The sequence below is a fragment of the Perna viridis genome, chromosome 4, assembly GCF_037379345.1.
Source record: "Perna viridis isolate PV_CMFRI_1.1 ecotype Kerala chromosome 4, ASM3737934v1, whole genome shotgun sequence".
Taxonomy (NCBI): Eukaryota; Metazoa; Mollusca; class Bivalvia; order Mytilida; family Mytilidae; genus Perna; species Perna viridis.
This window is the reverse complement of record NC_142448.1, coordinates 38449176-38467614: the sequence shown is the minus strand read 5'-3', so window position 1 is coordinate 38467614 and position 18439 is coordinate 38449176. Positions and strand designations below refer to the sequence as shown.

Here is an 18439-nt window from a genome sequence, read left to right as displayed (position 1 = left end):
ACAAATGTACATTAATTTGGTATAAGACACTAAAATGCAATCTCTCGCAAAGAGGATACATGTGCATGTGCATACGCTATTTCAAACCTATAAGCTAGCGGGTAATACGTTGTAATGCAGGAAGTGGTGAAAGGTCTTCAGAGGACTTTGTCTACGCTTGTTTTCTATTAACTGGCATTAACCAACTTCCTCTAATTCTACTTCCGGTTCGTCTGATTCGTCGTCTAAAACGAACAACTAGCCCCGTACAGGTCCGGGTGTCAAAAGAATAGGCCTGCAGCAGCGCTAAGCTTGTCGTAAAAAGCGACTAAATAGTGTTTAGAAACCTAGCCAGGGGCTAGGCGCTCTGCCCACAGAGCAACTGGGATGTGTGCCCCAGGTGGTGGAATGGGGTACCCCTGGCGTGTTACATGCTGGGGTTGTCAGGCTATAATACGGAAAACCTGACCGCTAACCATAGTGGTGCACCGTGTTGGGAAAGATGCCACGTTCCTCGCACGTTAAAGAACCCTGCTGTGGTAATCGATACGAGTAGGAGCCACAGGATGCTAAATTGCCCGACCTTACCCATCCCTCCCTTTTTCTGGTGGTAATCTAAATTTGTCGACCCTGTTGCCCTTGTGTCCCATCCCTTTTTCATTTCATCATTTCATGTTCATTTTATCATCCACTTCATGTTCATCGTCTGAATATAGCTGAAATATTGCTGCTCGGACGTTAAACCCCAACAAACAAACAAACAAGAAACGAACAACTTGGTACGAGCCAATAATGGTACACGAATATGTGGTTCAACTGGAACGAACCGTATAATGGAGAACACAGAACTACAATACATTCAGGAGAAGAATATGCACCCATCAAAGGTCTAACGACTCCGAAACCACTAAACTTTCAAAATGATGTAATAACGATTTGACTGCTAGGTTCATAAGTGGAAGTCACATCATTTTGTTTCTAGAATGGTCTAGCAACTACATTGAAACAGTAGTTATACCTAAATGTCTGGCGGTATGATGGCTTCAAACAGGATGTATAATTTCCATGTTGATTTTGACTAAAATGATGTAATAATGTAACTACTTAACTTCCGGTAGGCTTTGGTTTTTTCTTTGGTTGTTGAAAATATTTCAATCCTGACTTTGAAGAAAAGTTAATTTGGTAAGAAATAGTTAAACAATAAGTAATGTGAATAAAAAAAATCAAATATTCGTTTACATGCGTTAGAAAAGTACATATGTTTGCGCGTTGTGCACGCAAAAACAAAACAAAACAAAACAATTCAGAGTCAAAAGAAAACAAAGCCCTCCTGAAAGATTAATGGTCAACTCTGAAACCACTAAAGCAATTTGAACAAAACTGTACACCATTGATGTATGGTAGATGATCGTAGATCCTTTACAATGATTACTCATTTTTTTTTGGATTCGTCAGATTAGTATTGTGTTCACACTTTGCTCAATTGACCTCAATTTCGCGGGCATCATCTAGTTGTCAAAATGGCGAACGATAATCCCTAAAATGAATCGTGATATGAACTATGGTACATGTACATACTCGGAAAGCATTTCAATATTGACCAAATAAGACTACATGTATTTTGTACAATCATTCTTGGCTGTAGATCGGTCATATAAAAACAAATATTCCAGGTACATGTATTGAAAGAGCCACTCGAAACGATCGGAAAACACAAGGGACATTCAACTTTAAATGTCGAGGTATAAAAGTGAAGTACATTTCCCGCTTATCTCATAATCAACGAGGTAATGCCTAATCCTAAATCCTCTGGAACACCTAAATGATCTTTGCGCTTGGTTCACCGCCACATAATTCCCTTGAGTATAATCATATTTTATTTTATCAACGTTTTTGCCATTTCAAAGTTTTAATGCATTTGCTATACACTCCACTTTTAGTAATTAATGTAACTAAATATTCTTGCACGACAACTGAACAACCACTGACTGTTGATAATTTCACCTATGTCGCTTCTGTCTCGAACAATGGGAATCTGTAAGTATCTTAGACCTATAAATTATGGCGTGCGTCTGCGTTAAAGCGTTAAAAGTTCGAACAGTTACGTTCTAACTGCTGTTACCACTTCCTTAAAACGTCAGATTGATATTGATCGATTCATGTTTTGATAGATATCTACATTTGTCCCTGTCTTTTTTTAAACAGAAGATAAATGCAGATATTAAGTAGCACTCCATATAAAAATAGTGCAACATCTGATAAATGCTTGGGAAACCTACCATATTTTCATTTTTGATATCTTGTTCAAAATGCATGAGTAAACAGAAAATTTATTTAAAAATTATATAAAATGCACTGTAGAATTTAGAATTAAGGGAGATCTCTTTAAATGACACTATAATACAATGTAGTGTAGGATTTTCAATGGGGATTATCTTCTTACAGCAGACTGATTGGAACGAAGACCTATAAAGCAACTACATAACCAAGATAAAATTGCGTAGCCTTTTTTTTTTGAAGATTTATCACATATTACAAAATTTGCTTGATTCTTACAAGGTCTACTACTTAATATCTTGTTAAAGGTACAGATAAACCGATGATGAAATTCTCATTAATTGTGGTGAATGTGACTATTGAGAATATGGATTTATTTTCTACAAACAATTGAAATACCGATGTACACCTCTTTTGACCGATTTCATGTCTAAATTTTTACCTGGCCGACTTCATCAAGCTTTAACTGCAACAAAATTACCTCAAGGCAGCCCAGCCTTTTTAATTTTAGCTTTTGCTACTTATATGGACGTTGCGTACGTTGTTGATGATGATTCAGATTTTGCACTCCGGTTCCCTGTTATTGAATTTGTGCGAAGTACCGGAAAAGAAAACTATATAAATGTAAATATCAATACGTATAAAAAAATAAAACTAAAATACGAATATACCCTAAAAAGAAAACTCGCCTGAATTTAGTTGAAATACTGCTGCTCGGGCGTTAAACCCAGTCAATCAATCAATCAACCAATCAATCAATCAATCAATCAATCCAAAGAAAAAAGTTATCTTTCATTTTGTTACTTGTATGTCCTCTAAAAACGATGGAACCAACAGCTGTTGGTCTTTCATGACATTCTTTTCGCTGAACAATCTTTGTTTTCTGCATCTCTCCAATCTTCAAGAGTTTGAAATTATGAACACTACAACACTGTTTTTGAGTGATTTAGTATTTTAATGAAAATGAGAGTTTGAACTTGACGAATCATAACGAATACATGTATATTAGTCTGTGACTTGATGCTAAACAAAGTCAACTTTGTTTTGCTAAAACCAATAAAGGACAAAAAAGATCCTGTCCCATATCGTCAATGCAAGCGTAAGCTGCTCAGTAGATTTTTAAAGTTATAGTACAGTTGTGGAGGGTAAGTTACGCTTAAGTTCAGTGTCAACCTCCCAAATGCACTGTCAAATCGGACAATATTATAATTCTTCTATGGTAGGAGTTGACAAAAGTTGCCCTGATCTAAAATCGCCAGAAATTGTTAAAGGCCCAGTTTCATAAAGATTTTCAGAAAATCAACCAATAGTGATTTACATAAATGCACCAAACGTACGGCAGCGATCACTTCCACAATGTACACACAGTCAGCATTAAATCTGTTTTTTTAGTGTTTTTCCCGCAAAATGGTGTCAATTGCTTCTTTCAAAAGCTTAAAGCCATTTTGTTTGGCGACAGGATTGACGTAACGTAGGAGGATTTTCTTATTAAAATCTTAAATATTTTAGGAGTGCTTAGTTCCGACAATTTAGTACAAAATATCATTTGCTCCAAATGATTACTGAATCGAAGTGACATCAAGTCATACTTTCAGTGTATCAGATAATAAAAGGTTAGATATTATATTGACTAAGAGTGCTGGTTGAAAAAAAAACAAAAAAAACTATGTCATTAACTTACCGAATAGCTTCAGCTAGCATTACTGTAGCTATACTACATGTATACATGTATCACTAGATTATGCCCTGTTGTATTTAGACGGGTGTTGTTCATAGAGCAGGGCATGCTTACCCTTCCGGGGCAACTGATGTCACTCTTGGTTTTTAGTGGGAGTTCACATTGCTTGTGCTTTAATTTTGTGTTATTTCTTGTTTTCATTATCTTCAGTTTTTATATGTAATCTATTTCAGTTTGTTCGCTAAATTGTGTATGAACATGTAGATCGTCCTAGATTCCTGCCCTCACGTTCTGGCCATGTATTTGGATTTTTAGGTGTTTGAATTGTTCCATTGTTTACGTAATGTATTATCATAGTGTTGGTTTTGTCGATATCGAATAATTACAATACTTGTGAGGGAAAACTTCCCATTTGGTGGCATATAGGGGGTAAGGAATGGGGTATAAAGGGCTGTTGAATGGAGATGTGGAAAGATAATTTTGTAAAGGGGTGTGAATATTGAATATACGGAGAATTGAGAAACCGGTTTAAACACTCACACACACACACTATACTATAAAAACAATAGTTAAAATGATGACGCATTAAGTACATCAACTAGTCCATATAAAATTCAGACTGTTTAAATTAGAGATGATTCATGGTATAGCAAAACCCATTGATCTAATGACCCATTTTCAGTCTACGTATAAAACCATCTTTTTATGTAAGGACAGTCCTTTCTGTATTCAGATCTGAATTTTCAGAAAACTATACATTCATCTCCCAATAAAATCAATCGAATCAAACCAAATCAAGAATGATAACTCTTCCAAAGTGCATTTTTTTCTCTGAAGTGCAACAACCGAGTTACAAAATTTTATTTATGCAGTCTGTACAATGTAACTGTTTCAGAATTAGAAATTGGTGGGTTTGTCACATACATGAATCATTTTGTAATGATTGCTACATGTATTTAAAAGTTTGTATTTTTTATGTACATGTAATATGCGATATGGATATCAAAGAGAGTGGTGATTATTCAATGGGGAATTGGGATGTGGATGAAAGAAGTATATACCGTTCAAATGATTCGTACATGTACATTGTATGTATTATTGGATTACCATGAAAAATGCATGTGCAAAAGTCTACGCCCTTCCCACTCGAAGTTCATCGAAGAACAATGGGTGGCTTTGAGCCGACATTTTTATCTCGGTAGGGTTGTTGTCTCTTTGACATATATCCATCATATCCATTCTCCTTATATGTAGAAGGATATCTTTACGTACTATATAAACATAGTTTTATATTGGTGAGCATGGCATCGTGCTTATGTTTTAGTTTGTTTAGGTGTTTGTTCTAAACCGCCTGTCAAAGTCCGGACGTACATGTTTTTTGTTTTACATAGTATAAAAATATCTTTTTGCCTCTCATACAGAGTCGCCCCGTCACTTGAGAATGTCTTGATGGATTTTAATACTTTCTTTACATTTTGTATCACTGCTTGTAAAGATGGTCATATAATCAATGGATTGTATATGTCGCGTCATATTTTACAAAAAAATACTTGGTTGGATAAACTTCAAATTTAATGTAGATGTTAAAACCCTATATCCGCTGTCGTAGACAATTTTTACGAATGACTGCAACAAACAATGTCGTTTTTAATACTTTTATCAATAAAACAACAAAAGTGTACTTGAAATACAACAATATTGAAGGTAGAAACTTTAAGTACGGACCTATATAAAGATCAGGCAGATTCAGTGATAAATATAAAAGAACATTTTATGCATTGTTTCGTCAAAAGGCATCTACTTCAACTTTTGTTCAACACTAAATAGGTCAAATAATAACTCTAGTCTACCCAATTATTTTTTGATCTGAGAGAACTTAAAGTTGTGATGATTTTTTTCCAGTGTGAAATTCAGAGGTATTTCTTCCTGCCTGATTTTATATTGGCCTGTGCTTGAACACTTATTGGACACAAAATTTAGTTAATGAGACGAATTCGTCTCTTATGGACCTTTTGGTGAATAATTGTAAATAAGAATGACATTCTATATACAAAATGTAAGCTATACAAGATTAACAAACTTTTATGGTACTGTACATTTACTTACAACACGAAAATTTGATAATCTCATTTTCAACAATAATAAAACACGTAAAATGTGCTTTTAACAGAAAAAAAAAAATAAAATAAAAATGCGATTTTAAATCGAAAAATAAAGAAACATGAAATAAAAAAAAGGAGTGATGCAAAAATAGAAAAGCCTAGTACATTATAATGTAATTTCTACTTCTTTTATAACAAGAAAACGCTGAATATCTTAAGGGTCATAAATTCGAAATTACATACCTGTTTCTAGAAAAAAAAAACCAAAAACAATAATTAGTTTTTCATCCTTTGAGGAGTATCCTCATTAAAACAAGTGTGATCGTTGCTTATACCTCGTTCTTAATTGTCGCAAAGCAAAATTATTCCATAACGTTGGTTACGGAAACTCTCGCGTAGCATAGAGATAGAAACACATTTTCTGCACGCATTAAATTTAAAATGTGTAGCTTCTACTTCCAATATCTAGAAAAAAAAACTTTTCAAAGAATCGGGGTTTGTATTAATAAATGTATTTTAAAAAATATGAACTAAGAAATAATAAAAAAGTCAACTGTAAAGTATTTGTAGGTGTCAACAGTTCCTACCATTTAACAACTCTTAGACTATCGTCTATATAACTCTACTGGAATGAATATGTTCGTTTCACTTTTGGAGTATCGACTTGTTCGGGTCCTTCTGATGGAAAGTTTAACCTTAATGTACCCAGCTCCAAAAATAGATTTTATGACACGTACAAATCTCTTATTAAAAGCACAGTACAAGAGAAAGTTAACCGATAGATTAGCTAATAGCAGAATGTTAGTTATATGACGGAGTTTGTGGTAAAAAGAAAAAGGAATGTGTAAAAGGCGCGTAAAATCTCCAATTGTTGACGGCACAATTGCTAAAATGGAAAGAAAAACAATGCTAATCAATGTAATGGTAAGTCGTCTCTGTTCGGTTTGCCAATGTTTCTCTTTATTGTTTCGTATTTCATATTTTTGTCGGATCGATCTTGCCTTTTGAACCGCATAGATCAAGTAGGAGTTTGAAGATAGAAATATTACAAGAGGTGCAACGTGGAAAAGCACAATGCAAGTGATATCATATATTCTGTAACTCTTTGATGCGCGAAAAACAGTCGGAGAAATGCGGTATCTGTTGCCTTCCCCGGCCAATTGGAAACATAAGAATCGGGGAATGATGATACATATTGCCAAACAAAGGATGATTCCAATTCTTATCCGTGCTCTGTTACACGACATTTTTGTTCTCGCCCAAAGTGGTTCTTTTACGGAAACGAATCTATCAATCGTGACACCGACAGTCAGCCAGACACTTGACGCCATAAAGAAGTTTACTAACGGAAAAAATATGAAGGCGTCATAAAATTGCCAATGAAATGAGCTGGATTTGCTTGATGTTGTTAAGTGGATAAATGAAAGAGCTAGTGCACACATGTCTGTCATTGCTAACGCTTTAAGATATAAATACGGCGTCTCGTTCAATCTTCCTTTTATCAACACGACTAGGTTGAGTATGTTTCCAAATACTCCAAATACACACAAAATAGGTCCAATGTAGTTCTTACAAATAAGTGCAACAAGGTCAACATCGTCTAAGGACGCACTTGCTGTGAGGTTTTCTTCTGAAGTTGTGATATTCATAGTTAATTTATCCTCAGAAGTATTCATTTTTCTAAAATAGAAACATCCTTGTTAATAAATGTCAGTAATTCTCTGAGTAAATATGCTATTATGATATTGGAAATCTTACACATGTTGATGGCAGCAAAATATTCTTCAAAATAAACCCTAGACTAGACACAATTTTAAATATTAATTTAATGACTGAAGGTTTTACAATATTAACCTCTATTTAATTGGCTTTATTCACATATAATTGAAAATGGTCATATGCTAATGTCGCGACCAACATCAAATACTTTACTAGTTTTATCATATAATTGACGCGTAATTACCATCATTATTAGGTCATGACAAAGAGAAAAAAATAAAGATTTGTTATGGCTTAAAAGTTAGCTGATATTTCTCATACATGTAGCTAACATGTATTACATATGATATTATGAAATTGTCGATTAATACAGCCCTTATGTGTAACATGCTTGGGAGTAAGGCAAATGGGAAGGCTTCGGTGAGCATCTTCTACGTTATTTGATGACTATACACTGCCTAATAAACCAGTTCATGTCTAAACCCGTTTTCGTATATATACACGTACAACCTCTAGCGCAGAGGGTGCATTCGTTATTTTTAGGATTTTACAGCTCCGTCGACGTCACACTTAATAGTACCCAGTCTCTGTTCTCAAATTATTACATTACCTGAAATAGTTACGTAGATTAATAATGAAGAATGCATATACATGTCTTTTTTTATTGTTTTAATCTAAAAATACCTCAAAGTCAAAGAACTCAGTATTATGTGGACTAAGTAAGTAAACATGCTGTTATAAATCTGCGAAGACAATTTTGTCTTGCTGTACATGTACATGTATGTTACAGTTGTATATTTAAATACGTGGATTATTATATTTTCATTTCAAAAGTAATACCTTAAACACTGAGAAAAATCACGTCAATTTTTCCCACTTGAGGGGGGGGGGTGGGGGTGGGGATCTTTTATACGAGAAATACGATAATGTAATATGGTTTGTCAGAAATATGCGACTTAAACTGCACGTTCGAAAATTAAGTGGAATTTGACATAAGAAATAACCATGTCTCAGTTTATAATAAATTAAAGTAGGAAGAACTTTAAACGTGTGAAAAATGCAGATTTAGTACATGTACCTGCAAAATTGATTTTTAGTTTATGAAACCACACAAAATTAAACTGCCGAATATGTTCACTTAACAGAATCTGCGAACAATCAGCTACCACAAAAAATAATACATTCACAGTAATTATTTCAAACGTTTTTCGTTTAAATTTGGATTGGACAACAATTATACTTAAGTACCAGTCCAAATAAAATTCAGACACTACCAATGGTAAAGTGATTCATGGTGTAGAAAAAGCCACCAAACAAACAATGCTTTATCAATCTACATATGCTTTATTTTCACATAACAACAATCTTTTATTCATTCAGATCTGCACTTTTTAGAAAATCATATATTCATCTCCCACTAAAATCAACCAAATGAAGCCTTTCCAAGAACGATAACTCTTGCAAAGTTCCAATTTCATGTACAATCTATATGGTTTTTATCTCAAAAACGCAACAACCAAATAAAAAACTACGACTTGTAATGAGATCAGTAACTGTTTCTGAACTAAAAATAAAACTGAAATTGGTTGGTTTTTGACATGCATGAATCACCTCCTGTCTGATTTTTAGAAAGACTGACACTTACTTAGTTCTTTCCTATATATAATATATACATATAGATACACGAAGAATTAAAGAGCATTACTTTAATGAGTGTTACTAAAAGTCAAGTGTAGAGAAGAACAGTTTTGAGAAGGTGGTGTGGAGGTGGCGATCTTTATCACATCAACACCACGCATAAAATATCAGTTTCATTTACAAATCATACATCAAGAAATCTTTCTGACCCCTTTAAATGCTGAAAAACCTGCTGTAAAATGCAAATGGTTTCTTCATATATAAATTCAGGGCTTCCAGATAGTAAACTGTTGGCGTTTAGTGGGTAAGTATCCCAGATACAACTAAAAATATTAAACAATGAAAGTTTGTCTTTGAATTACATGTGAAGGACAATGAAAGAGGTAGTGGTCAACATCTTCAATATTAGTACCACATCGACGTTGCAGATCCGGATCAGTCATGATATTTACTCTATGGAAGTCATAATTTTAAAAGAACAGATGTACAACATCTTAGTAGGGTTATCAGTTTATTAAGTTTTCTAGACTACATGTAGTTACATGTACAATGCATGCCAAAGCTGCAAACTAGGGAAAGTCCTCTTACAAGACAATATGACGGAATCCAAAATTTTATTGAAAAAAAAAAAAAAAAAAAAAAAAAAAAAAAAAAAAAAAAAAGGCAAAAATTAAGACATCAGTAAGTTAGTGTAATATTAAAAAATACAATATGAATAGCACAAGACATGTTTTCTGTATTTTTTTCTACAAGATAACATCAACAAATCCAAAATACAATTAAAGAACCAAAATTAAACAGACAAAAATAAAAACATCAGTAAGTTAGTGCAATAATCAAAAAATACAATATGAATATCACTAAAACATGTTTTCTGTATTTCTTCGTTGACTATATGGATTGTTAACTAATCAAACTACGATCGATCGATACATGTAATTTCTCAACTAGCCGAAAAAGAAAATTGATAAAGTAGCGTAAGTCAAATCCTATATTTAGCCGTTGTAATATTTGTCATAAAAATTGAACCGAAATTCATCCTTTTTTTATTTATTTCAATGAAGTGCCCTTCGGTTTGATTGGTGATAAATAGGAAACTGTATCAAATTCGTAAGGAAACGAGGTGGAATTGTGTAGGCAGATTTCCTTCTTAATCTAAATTGTCTAATTAAAGCATGCGTACAAATGTCGCTACTCTAGGGTCATTAGGTTAAGATAAAAGGAAATGGTAATGATCAATTTTATTGAACGTTGGTAAATTCACAGGCGTGTACAAGTAAACAATTAACATAGGCTCTGTACTCGGCGTTGAAATGTACATGAACATTGTACGATCGTACCCATTTGGCTAACATGGTTTCCCACACGGTTGCTTGAATAGAGTTTGTAAGTCTCGCTCTAATTTAATTTTTCCTTCCCGAAATTCCGATGTAGAACTGCATTTTATGGTTAACATCTGGGAAATCGAAAGCAAATCCTCTATTTTATGCATTTCTTAACATTTTGATCATTTAGAACTGAATAATAATCATTCTTCTTGGTATTTTACACGAAACAATATCTTGCCCTTAGATACTGAATAATTCAGCGATGAATGGTAGACGAGGACCCATTCTCATGCAATCATAGAGTCACGAGATGAGACTTACAAACCCTATCACCGGGAAGGAAAGCCCAGTATTCCAGATTGGAATACCGCTGGTACTGTCGTAGTAGATATGTGCACAATGGATATGAACACACGAAGACCTCGTGAGTTCAAGTTCAGCGGCCCCGTGCGGGTCCAGGTATGAAAAGGATAGTCCCACAGCAGCACTTAGCTTGTCGTAAGAGGCGACTAAATAGTGCCCAGAGCTCTGGCCGGGGGCTAGGGCGCTCTGCCCACAGAGCAACTGGAATATGTGCCCCAGGTGGTGAAATGGCGCATCCCTGGCATGCTTCATGCTGGAGTTGTCAAGCCATAATACGGAAAACCTGACCGCTAACCATAGTGGTGCAACGTGTTGGGAAAGATGCCACGTTCTTAGCACGTAAAAGAACCCTTCTGTTGTATTCTCTCGGAGTAGGAACTATCGGGCTCCGCCACAGGAGGCTACAGTTGCGATCACTTCTAACCTCTCTTCGGTCCTGTCAGGATTCGCTGTCATAGAACAGTTCTAAACTGCCAGAAACTGTTCTGACCCGCGACACACCTTGTCAGAGTCTGTCAGGTCTTTGGACAAGCTCTATCATAATCTGTCATGGGTCCTGACACCCTCCTGTCCGGAACTGTTCCAGGTAAGGACAGATACGTGGATTAGAAGAGTTCCTGACAGATTCTGAGAGTCATTAGCTCGAGAATACTTCTCTGACTGAATTACATAAAGTACATATACGTGATTACGAAAAAGGCATAGCACCCGAATCCCGATTCATACGACGAGAAGGAAGCCTTGCTATGTTTAAACTTGATTTTTTTTTCAATTTTTTTCCCGACTTTTATGTATAGCATGCAGTGCTACGACCCTGACAATTTTACACAGTTCCTACAGAAATTTAAGACCTTTATTAATTTAAAATTGCTCACACTCATATACATTTTGCAAGAATAAAATATTCTTAAAGAATTTTGACACCAACAAATGTGTCACAGCCACCCGCATGATAGTTATATTGAAAAAATAGCATTTCAGTAATTAATTTTAGACCCTCATGGAAATAAAAAAATGCTCGCACTCATACATTTTGCAAGAATATGACATTTTTAAAGAATTTTGACTCAAATTAATATGTGTCACAGCCACTATATGATAGTTAATTTGAAAAAATAAGCATTTTAGTCATTACTTTTAGACCCTCAAGCAAATTAAAAGTGTAAGCCCTCATACATATGCTGGAATATGACATTTTTTAAAGAATTTTTACTGAAATAAAGGTGTCACAGTCACTAATATGAAACTCACATTTTTAATTTCTACATTTTCTACATATCAGATCTAGACCATGTAGGGAAACCGGAAGTGTACAAACTCATAAACTTAAACTTGGTCAATCTTAGACTTCTTGAGAATTACCAAACATTAGAAAGTTATCTGTTATGACTTTTACACTTAGAACAGAAACATAGACCTTTAATTTTATTAAAAAATGATTTAATTAATATCACAGTTGTATGACAGAATGTAAAAAAAAATTATAAATGTAAACAATGATATTTTTTTAACGATGAGTGGCTGGACCGTGACCGACGAAAATTGGAACATGAACAACGACCGAGTTACTGTGGGATGATGATCACGACGAGTTCTATATATATAATTGGAAATTCAATGTAAATTTTGAAATAAAGATTTTTTTCCTAATCAGGTTAGCTAATTTACATTAGTCACACTGTTTCGTTTATTAATCGCGGACTTCCTGTTCTAAATTACGTCACACGGAATAGAAAGATTTAGTGTCAGGAACTGTCCAGGGGTATGACAGTTGAGAACAGCTTTTCGTATTTTCTTTGTCACGACCCAGGACAGTTTCTGTCAGGATCAATCAGGGAATAGGGCAAAATATGTCCTGACCCATGACAGCCTCTGTCAGGATTTCTGGTCTTTCTGCTGTGGTAGAACAGAAATCCTGACAGATTCTGACAGAATTTAAGTGAGGTTAGAAGTGATGGCAACTGTAAATTGGCCGATCCTACCCAACTGTCCCTATTTCCAGGTCTCACTTACCACTTCTAACGTTTGCATTACTTTACATGTTAAAAAAGTAAGTTTCACCGTGAATTCACAGAACAAATGACATTTTAAAGTTGCATACCATTGCGAAGCTTGGAAAATAAGGCTTTCAAAATTATTATGCTAATTGTACGGTGATTGTAGTAATTCTTCACAAAATTTACTTGAATAAAAAATACTGAAAATCCACATTTTTACCTTTTCTGCCAACTGACTGCACGGAGGCAAATTATTCATACATGTAAACAATATTCATACACTTTTGTAATTAATTACATATATGGATTTAAAGAATACATTGTCAGTTTTAATTTGACTACTTACAATCAGAATACACACAAATAATGCACTTACAATGCATAGGTCTAGGTTCAGTGTTTTTGGTACTACATAGGGTGTGGCCATTTGACACGGAAATGGTTAGTGAGACCCCAGTGGCAATCAAAATTTTTCGATCTCGTTATCCTTGTGTCCCATCCCATTTTTCATTTCATGATCATTTTATCACCCGTTTCATGTTCATCGCCTGAATATAGCTGAAATATTGCTGCTCGGGCGTTAAACTCCAACAATCAATCAATCAATCAAGTTCAGCGTCTTTACCAATAAGCAACCCTGTGTTCATGAGTAAAACCCACTTATATTAACATATGCATTATAATGTGTTGCAAAAACAAGACAAGAACAAATAGGATATAAAAAATGACATTATCAACACATAAAATACAGTAATTTACAATTTATTTTTACTCATCGCACTTCTTTCTACAGCAAAAACTTGAAATGTAGTAATACTATTTACACTAAAAAACAGACACACAAAAAAAGATTTTTTTAATGATGACAATATGGATATTTAACTTCAGTAACATTTCAAAGTCTGATACATTGTGTATTTTTATTTTCTGATGAAACTCAAATCACACGATTACGTCAGAAGTTTCAGACTGGAATGCCACCGGCGTTTAACTTAAAAAATTCAGAGAATGCCCATGTTTTCCCCAAAACAAATATTGCAACCCTACGTAAAAACATTGAGTCATCTTTTTAGTATTTCACTACATCTAATCTTACCTGTTTAGTACTTGACGTTAATACTCATAATCCAGTCTATTGGAATTGTAGTGAACGAATATTTCTGATGCTGGTAATTTGGATGGTATTGTCATTCCTTAATATGTCCCGAGTTAGCTTTCGGTATCTGCGAGCGTTCTTTAATTCAATATCTCATTTTGTTCTGTATGTTGTATGTTGAGGTATTCCATAAAGGAGAAATAGATTTATCACTGAGTGAGTTTTACGGTGTCTTTATTTGTTGTTATAGTTCATTTTTGATCTAACATTAAAGGGGATGGTTAAGGCCTTGTGAAATTAGTAAAACCTCAACGCAGTCAGGAGATGTTGTCCATTGATAAGTTATCTTGACGTTATTTGACTTTTCAGTATATTTCATTATATCGTTGTTTTAGATTCGACGTCTTACCAGATTGACTACATTAAAATTGGTGAGTTTCTGACATGCATGAATCAACTACTGTAATAATTGTATAAGACTTTATAAGACTATCAATGTGATATATTTTGAAAATAGGAAAAAAATATCCATCCATTTCTTAATATAAAAATTGTCACGTACAAATTATTTCAGAGTTTTTAAAAGCAAATTTCTACATCTGACACAGATCAATGTCATCACGGTAAGGTTAACCCGTTTTCAAAGTTTGTATAATTATATTCTTTTATCTCTAGCAAAAACCCAATTATCATACTTGAATATGGAAATTGCAGAAATTTAGATGGTATATCATTACAATCTAATTTCCCAATGATAAAGGTACCAATTAGTTCCTTACGTGCCCGGCAACTATTGCGTGAAAAATGTATATGACTGTTAGCAGTTTCCCATTATTGTGTATTAAGACACACACACACACAAAAAAAAAACATAAAAACAAAACAAAACAAAAAAAAACAAAACAAAAAAAAACAAAAACAAAAAACAATTCCAAGTCGTCGCCACCCCTGCCCTTTTCCAAAAAAAGAGATCGATGAAATGGTCAACTTTTAATAATTCATTAAATGAATCGGTTGTTTAAATGCACAGATTACCTTAGTTTTGCAAAGATTATTTTAATCTAAACACCGAACAAAGAATGCTTATTAGTAATATATCAAATTTCCACATAACAATAGAAACCATACATTCATCTCCTATAATAAATCAAACAATCCAAGAACGATAACTCTTGCAGATCACTAATTTCATATTTTTATCCCAAAAGGGCAAAACCGAATGATGTACTTATACTGGTCATGTGGTTTGTACATGAAACAAAATAGAAAAAGTAAAAGTGATATTTGGTGTTTTTACAGAAAATACAGCCCTTGAATGATATAAATTTTCTCTTTACACCATTCCCCATCCCCTTTCCCTATAGAATATTCTACATTTCCCATTGACAAATCCCAATCCCCCATAAGATCTCAATTACCATTTGCTTTACTAAATATTTACATCATTAGATTAAATTGTAGATTTTAGAATACTTCATTATTTAAAATGCAATAAAAATATTTTTTTTTAATATCTATTTTATAAATACATATTTTCCATACGCATTTTCCTGTCAGTTCATAATGTCCACCCCATACACTATCCCTATGCCTAATCTCACCATTCCTTATCCCCCTTAAACGTGTACCATGCAATTGGAAGTTTTCATCATAGAAGTATACTGTACCTTTAGTACAAAAAAATGTATGCTGCTTGGTTCTTGGAATATATGTCTATGTCCTTACAATTTGCATCTTTAGAAATCGTGTTAATGGTGTAACAGTAATTTGTAACAAAAACATGTGTTTAAGAAACCAGACTGAGCATATGACATAGAAAAGAAAACAGATATGGTGAAACGCAACTATTGCAACATCATACATATATTACCCTAATAAAAAAGTAAATACTTACAGAGATCACCGAAAGGTCAACAATAAGTGTAAATATATCTTCAAGTAAGTTCTGAAAGACGCCGACACCAAAAGCAATAAAACCCACGGTGACAGAACGATGACATTCTTTCAAAATAAACTGAAAAGTCAAACACATTAACGACCAACACTGACATAAGGGCGACATAATTCCTTCCTAAAAAAGTATCATGCCGAAATATTGAATAGTCAAACATCCGAAATGGATACAATTAGATTAAGGTAAAGAAATATGTCCAAAAACATGCTTCTTTCATGAATTATTTGTTTATTTGATCTTGAACCTGATATCACAAAGCAATAAAGAGTGCGATGATAAACAACGGAGGGACAAACATTTACTACAAAATTTCAAAAGAAATGAAATGTAGAAAAGTGATTTCAGTCAAAAATATCATCGAATATAGGACATATTTCAAAACGTCATAACATATCCACAAATAACGAACATTTCAAAGAGTTATTTCTCTTTATTTCAGAGTTTTAAGTGCTTTTCTTGTTATTAATGTCATTACGGCAATTTCAGTAAATTACTTACTGACATTCTTTTTTAAGAAAACGTGACTTTATAATCCTTGATGGATGAGCACTTTTTGAAAGCAAAATTGAACACGTGCCATCAACTGCGTTTGTCATCCATGGGCACCATCTCAATCATAAAAAAAAACGGAAATGTTCTTGTTCAATAAATCACATGTGCATATTTCCTTTGCTATTTTATTCTTAACAGGATTATTCAACATTGAAAAATGGGCTTATGATGATCTAGGGCCGTAACTAAATTGAGGCACATGAGCAAATGAAAACCAATGATCGAGAAATCGTTCGTTCTGTGAAAGTGCTATTGTTCGTGGGGAACCAACTTTTGTGGTTTTCGTGGGTAGGCCGAACAATGAAATTTGGTTACCAATGAAAGTGAGATTTCCATTGATGTGTATACTGAAGACCTCATTATGACGAATCCAAGAATCTATAAACCTGTGTTTCATCCCTAATCCACGAAACTTGGACAAAAGCACGGACAAAACATTCAATATATCGAGAATGGTCTTCAATGAACGACCGACGAGGAAATCTTCACACCACAGGGCAAGCTGCAGCTGACCCCAAAACAAGATGAGGAACAACGAAAAAGTTGCCCATATACACTCAAGTAACAATAAAAATAATGTGAAGGTAAAAACCAAAACAAGACATATAGGGGCCAGAAATAATTGACTTGGGACACAGTCAGGCGCAAATTACTTTGACTTGATCACACACTCCTTTAAAATATGGCCACTGAGGAAAACATATACAATTAACATTCCTAACAATCAGTTAAAAAAGGTCTGATTCCCTTGTTACAACGGTAATAAAGAAGCTGATTATAAGTAATAATAACCTAGTTACGACCCCTATTATTATTTTATATTAACGAAAACTATAGTGTATTTGATCTTACCATTGTCTTTAACAATTCAATCTTATAAATAAATTTGTGTTTTTGTGCTAAGTTCATGAGCTTTCGTAACATACACTCGCAATGTCGGGATTGGGTAGAACAAACGAATTTTCCTTGCAGAAGAGTATTGATTGATTAAGTGATTGATTGACTGGTGTTTGACGTTGCAAGCAGCACTATTTCGGCAATATCCGATGAAATTGAAATGGATGATAACATGATCATAAGGTTTGATCTTACCATTTTCCCATTATATAAAATGATGATGAAATGAAAAATTGATGGGACACAAGGACGATAGGGTCGACGATTTTCAATTGCCATTGGAATACGGAGAGGTGGGTATGGTCGGACAATCTAGCATCCTTAGCGAATCAAAGGTTCCTACTCCTGTTCAATACCACAGCAGGGTTCTTTAGCGTGCGAGGAACGTGGCAATTTTCCCAACACGGAAGCTAAGAAAATCTTATATTCACATATACATGTACTCGTCGACTATGCTACAGTTGACACGAAAGGGTCAATTACATGTTAAGTCAAAACACAGGTTTCCTCATACTTAGTTTTTAGCATTTAAAATCTAATTATAATTATCCAGTGATCAAGTCTAAAATCATTGAACATTTTTACGACCTTTACATTTGTACTTAAGATATCATCATCACCATGGTTACCAATGAATTCATTTGCTTGTGAGAATATTTAATTTGACAAATTGAAATGCATTTACCGCGGTTTGTCAAATATTCTTTCTATCGTTGCATTTTCAGTATCGAATCATATCATAGGATCTTTATGTTCAATAAAAATATTAATTTCTAAATTCTTGTCATCCCAAAGCCCCATGAATAAGTGCTCATATACCCATTTGAAACTAGATATCACACAGTAAATATAACGTTCT

General features: G+C 34.0%; 1 protein-coding gene across 1 annotated transcript; it reads right to left on the bottom strand.

Moving 5' to 3' along the window:
• Positions 1-5585: 5585 nt before the first annotated feature.
• On the bottom strand, positions 5586-7744 carry LOC148620006 (putative G protein-coupled receptor B0563.6). Its single transcript, XM_088576976.1, has one exon. It carries the CDS (start codon positions 7710-7712, stop codon positions 6642-6644), a length of 1071 nt encoding a protein of 356 aa, XP_088433102.1. The 5' UTR covers positions 7713-7744; the 3' UTR covers positions 5586-6641.
• Positions 7745-18439: the final 10695 nt, after the last annotated feature.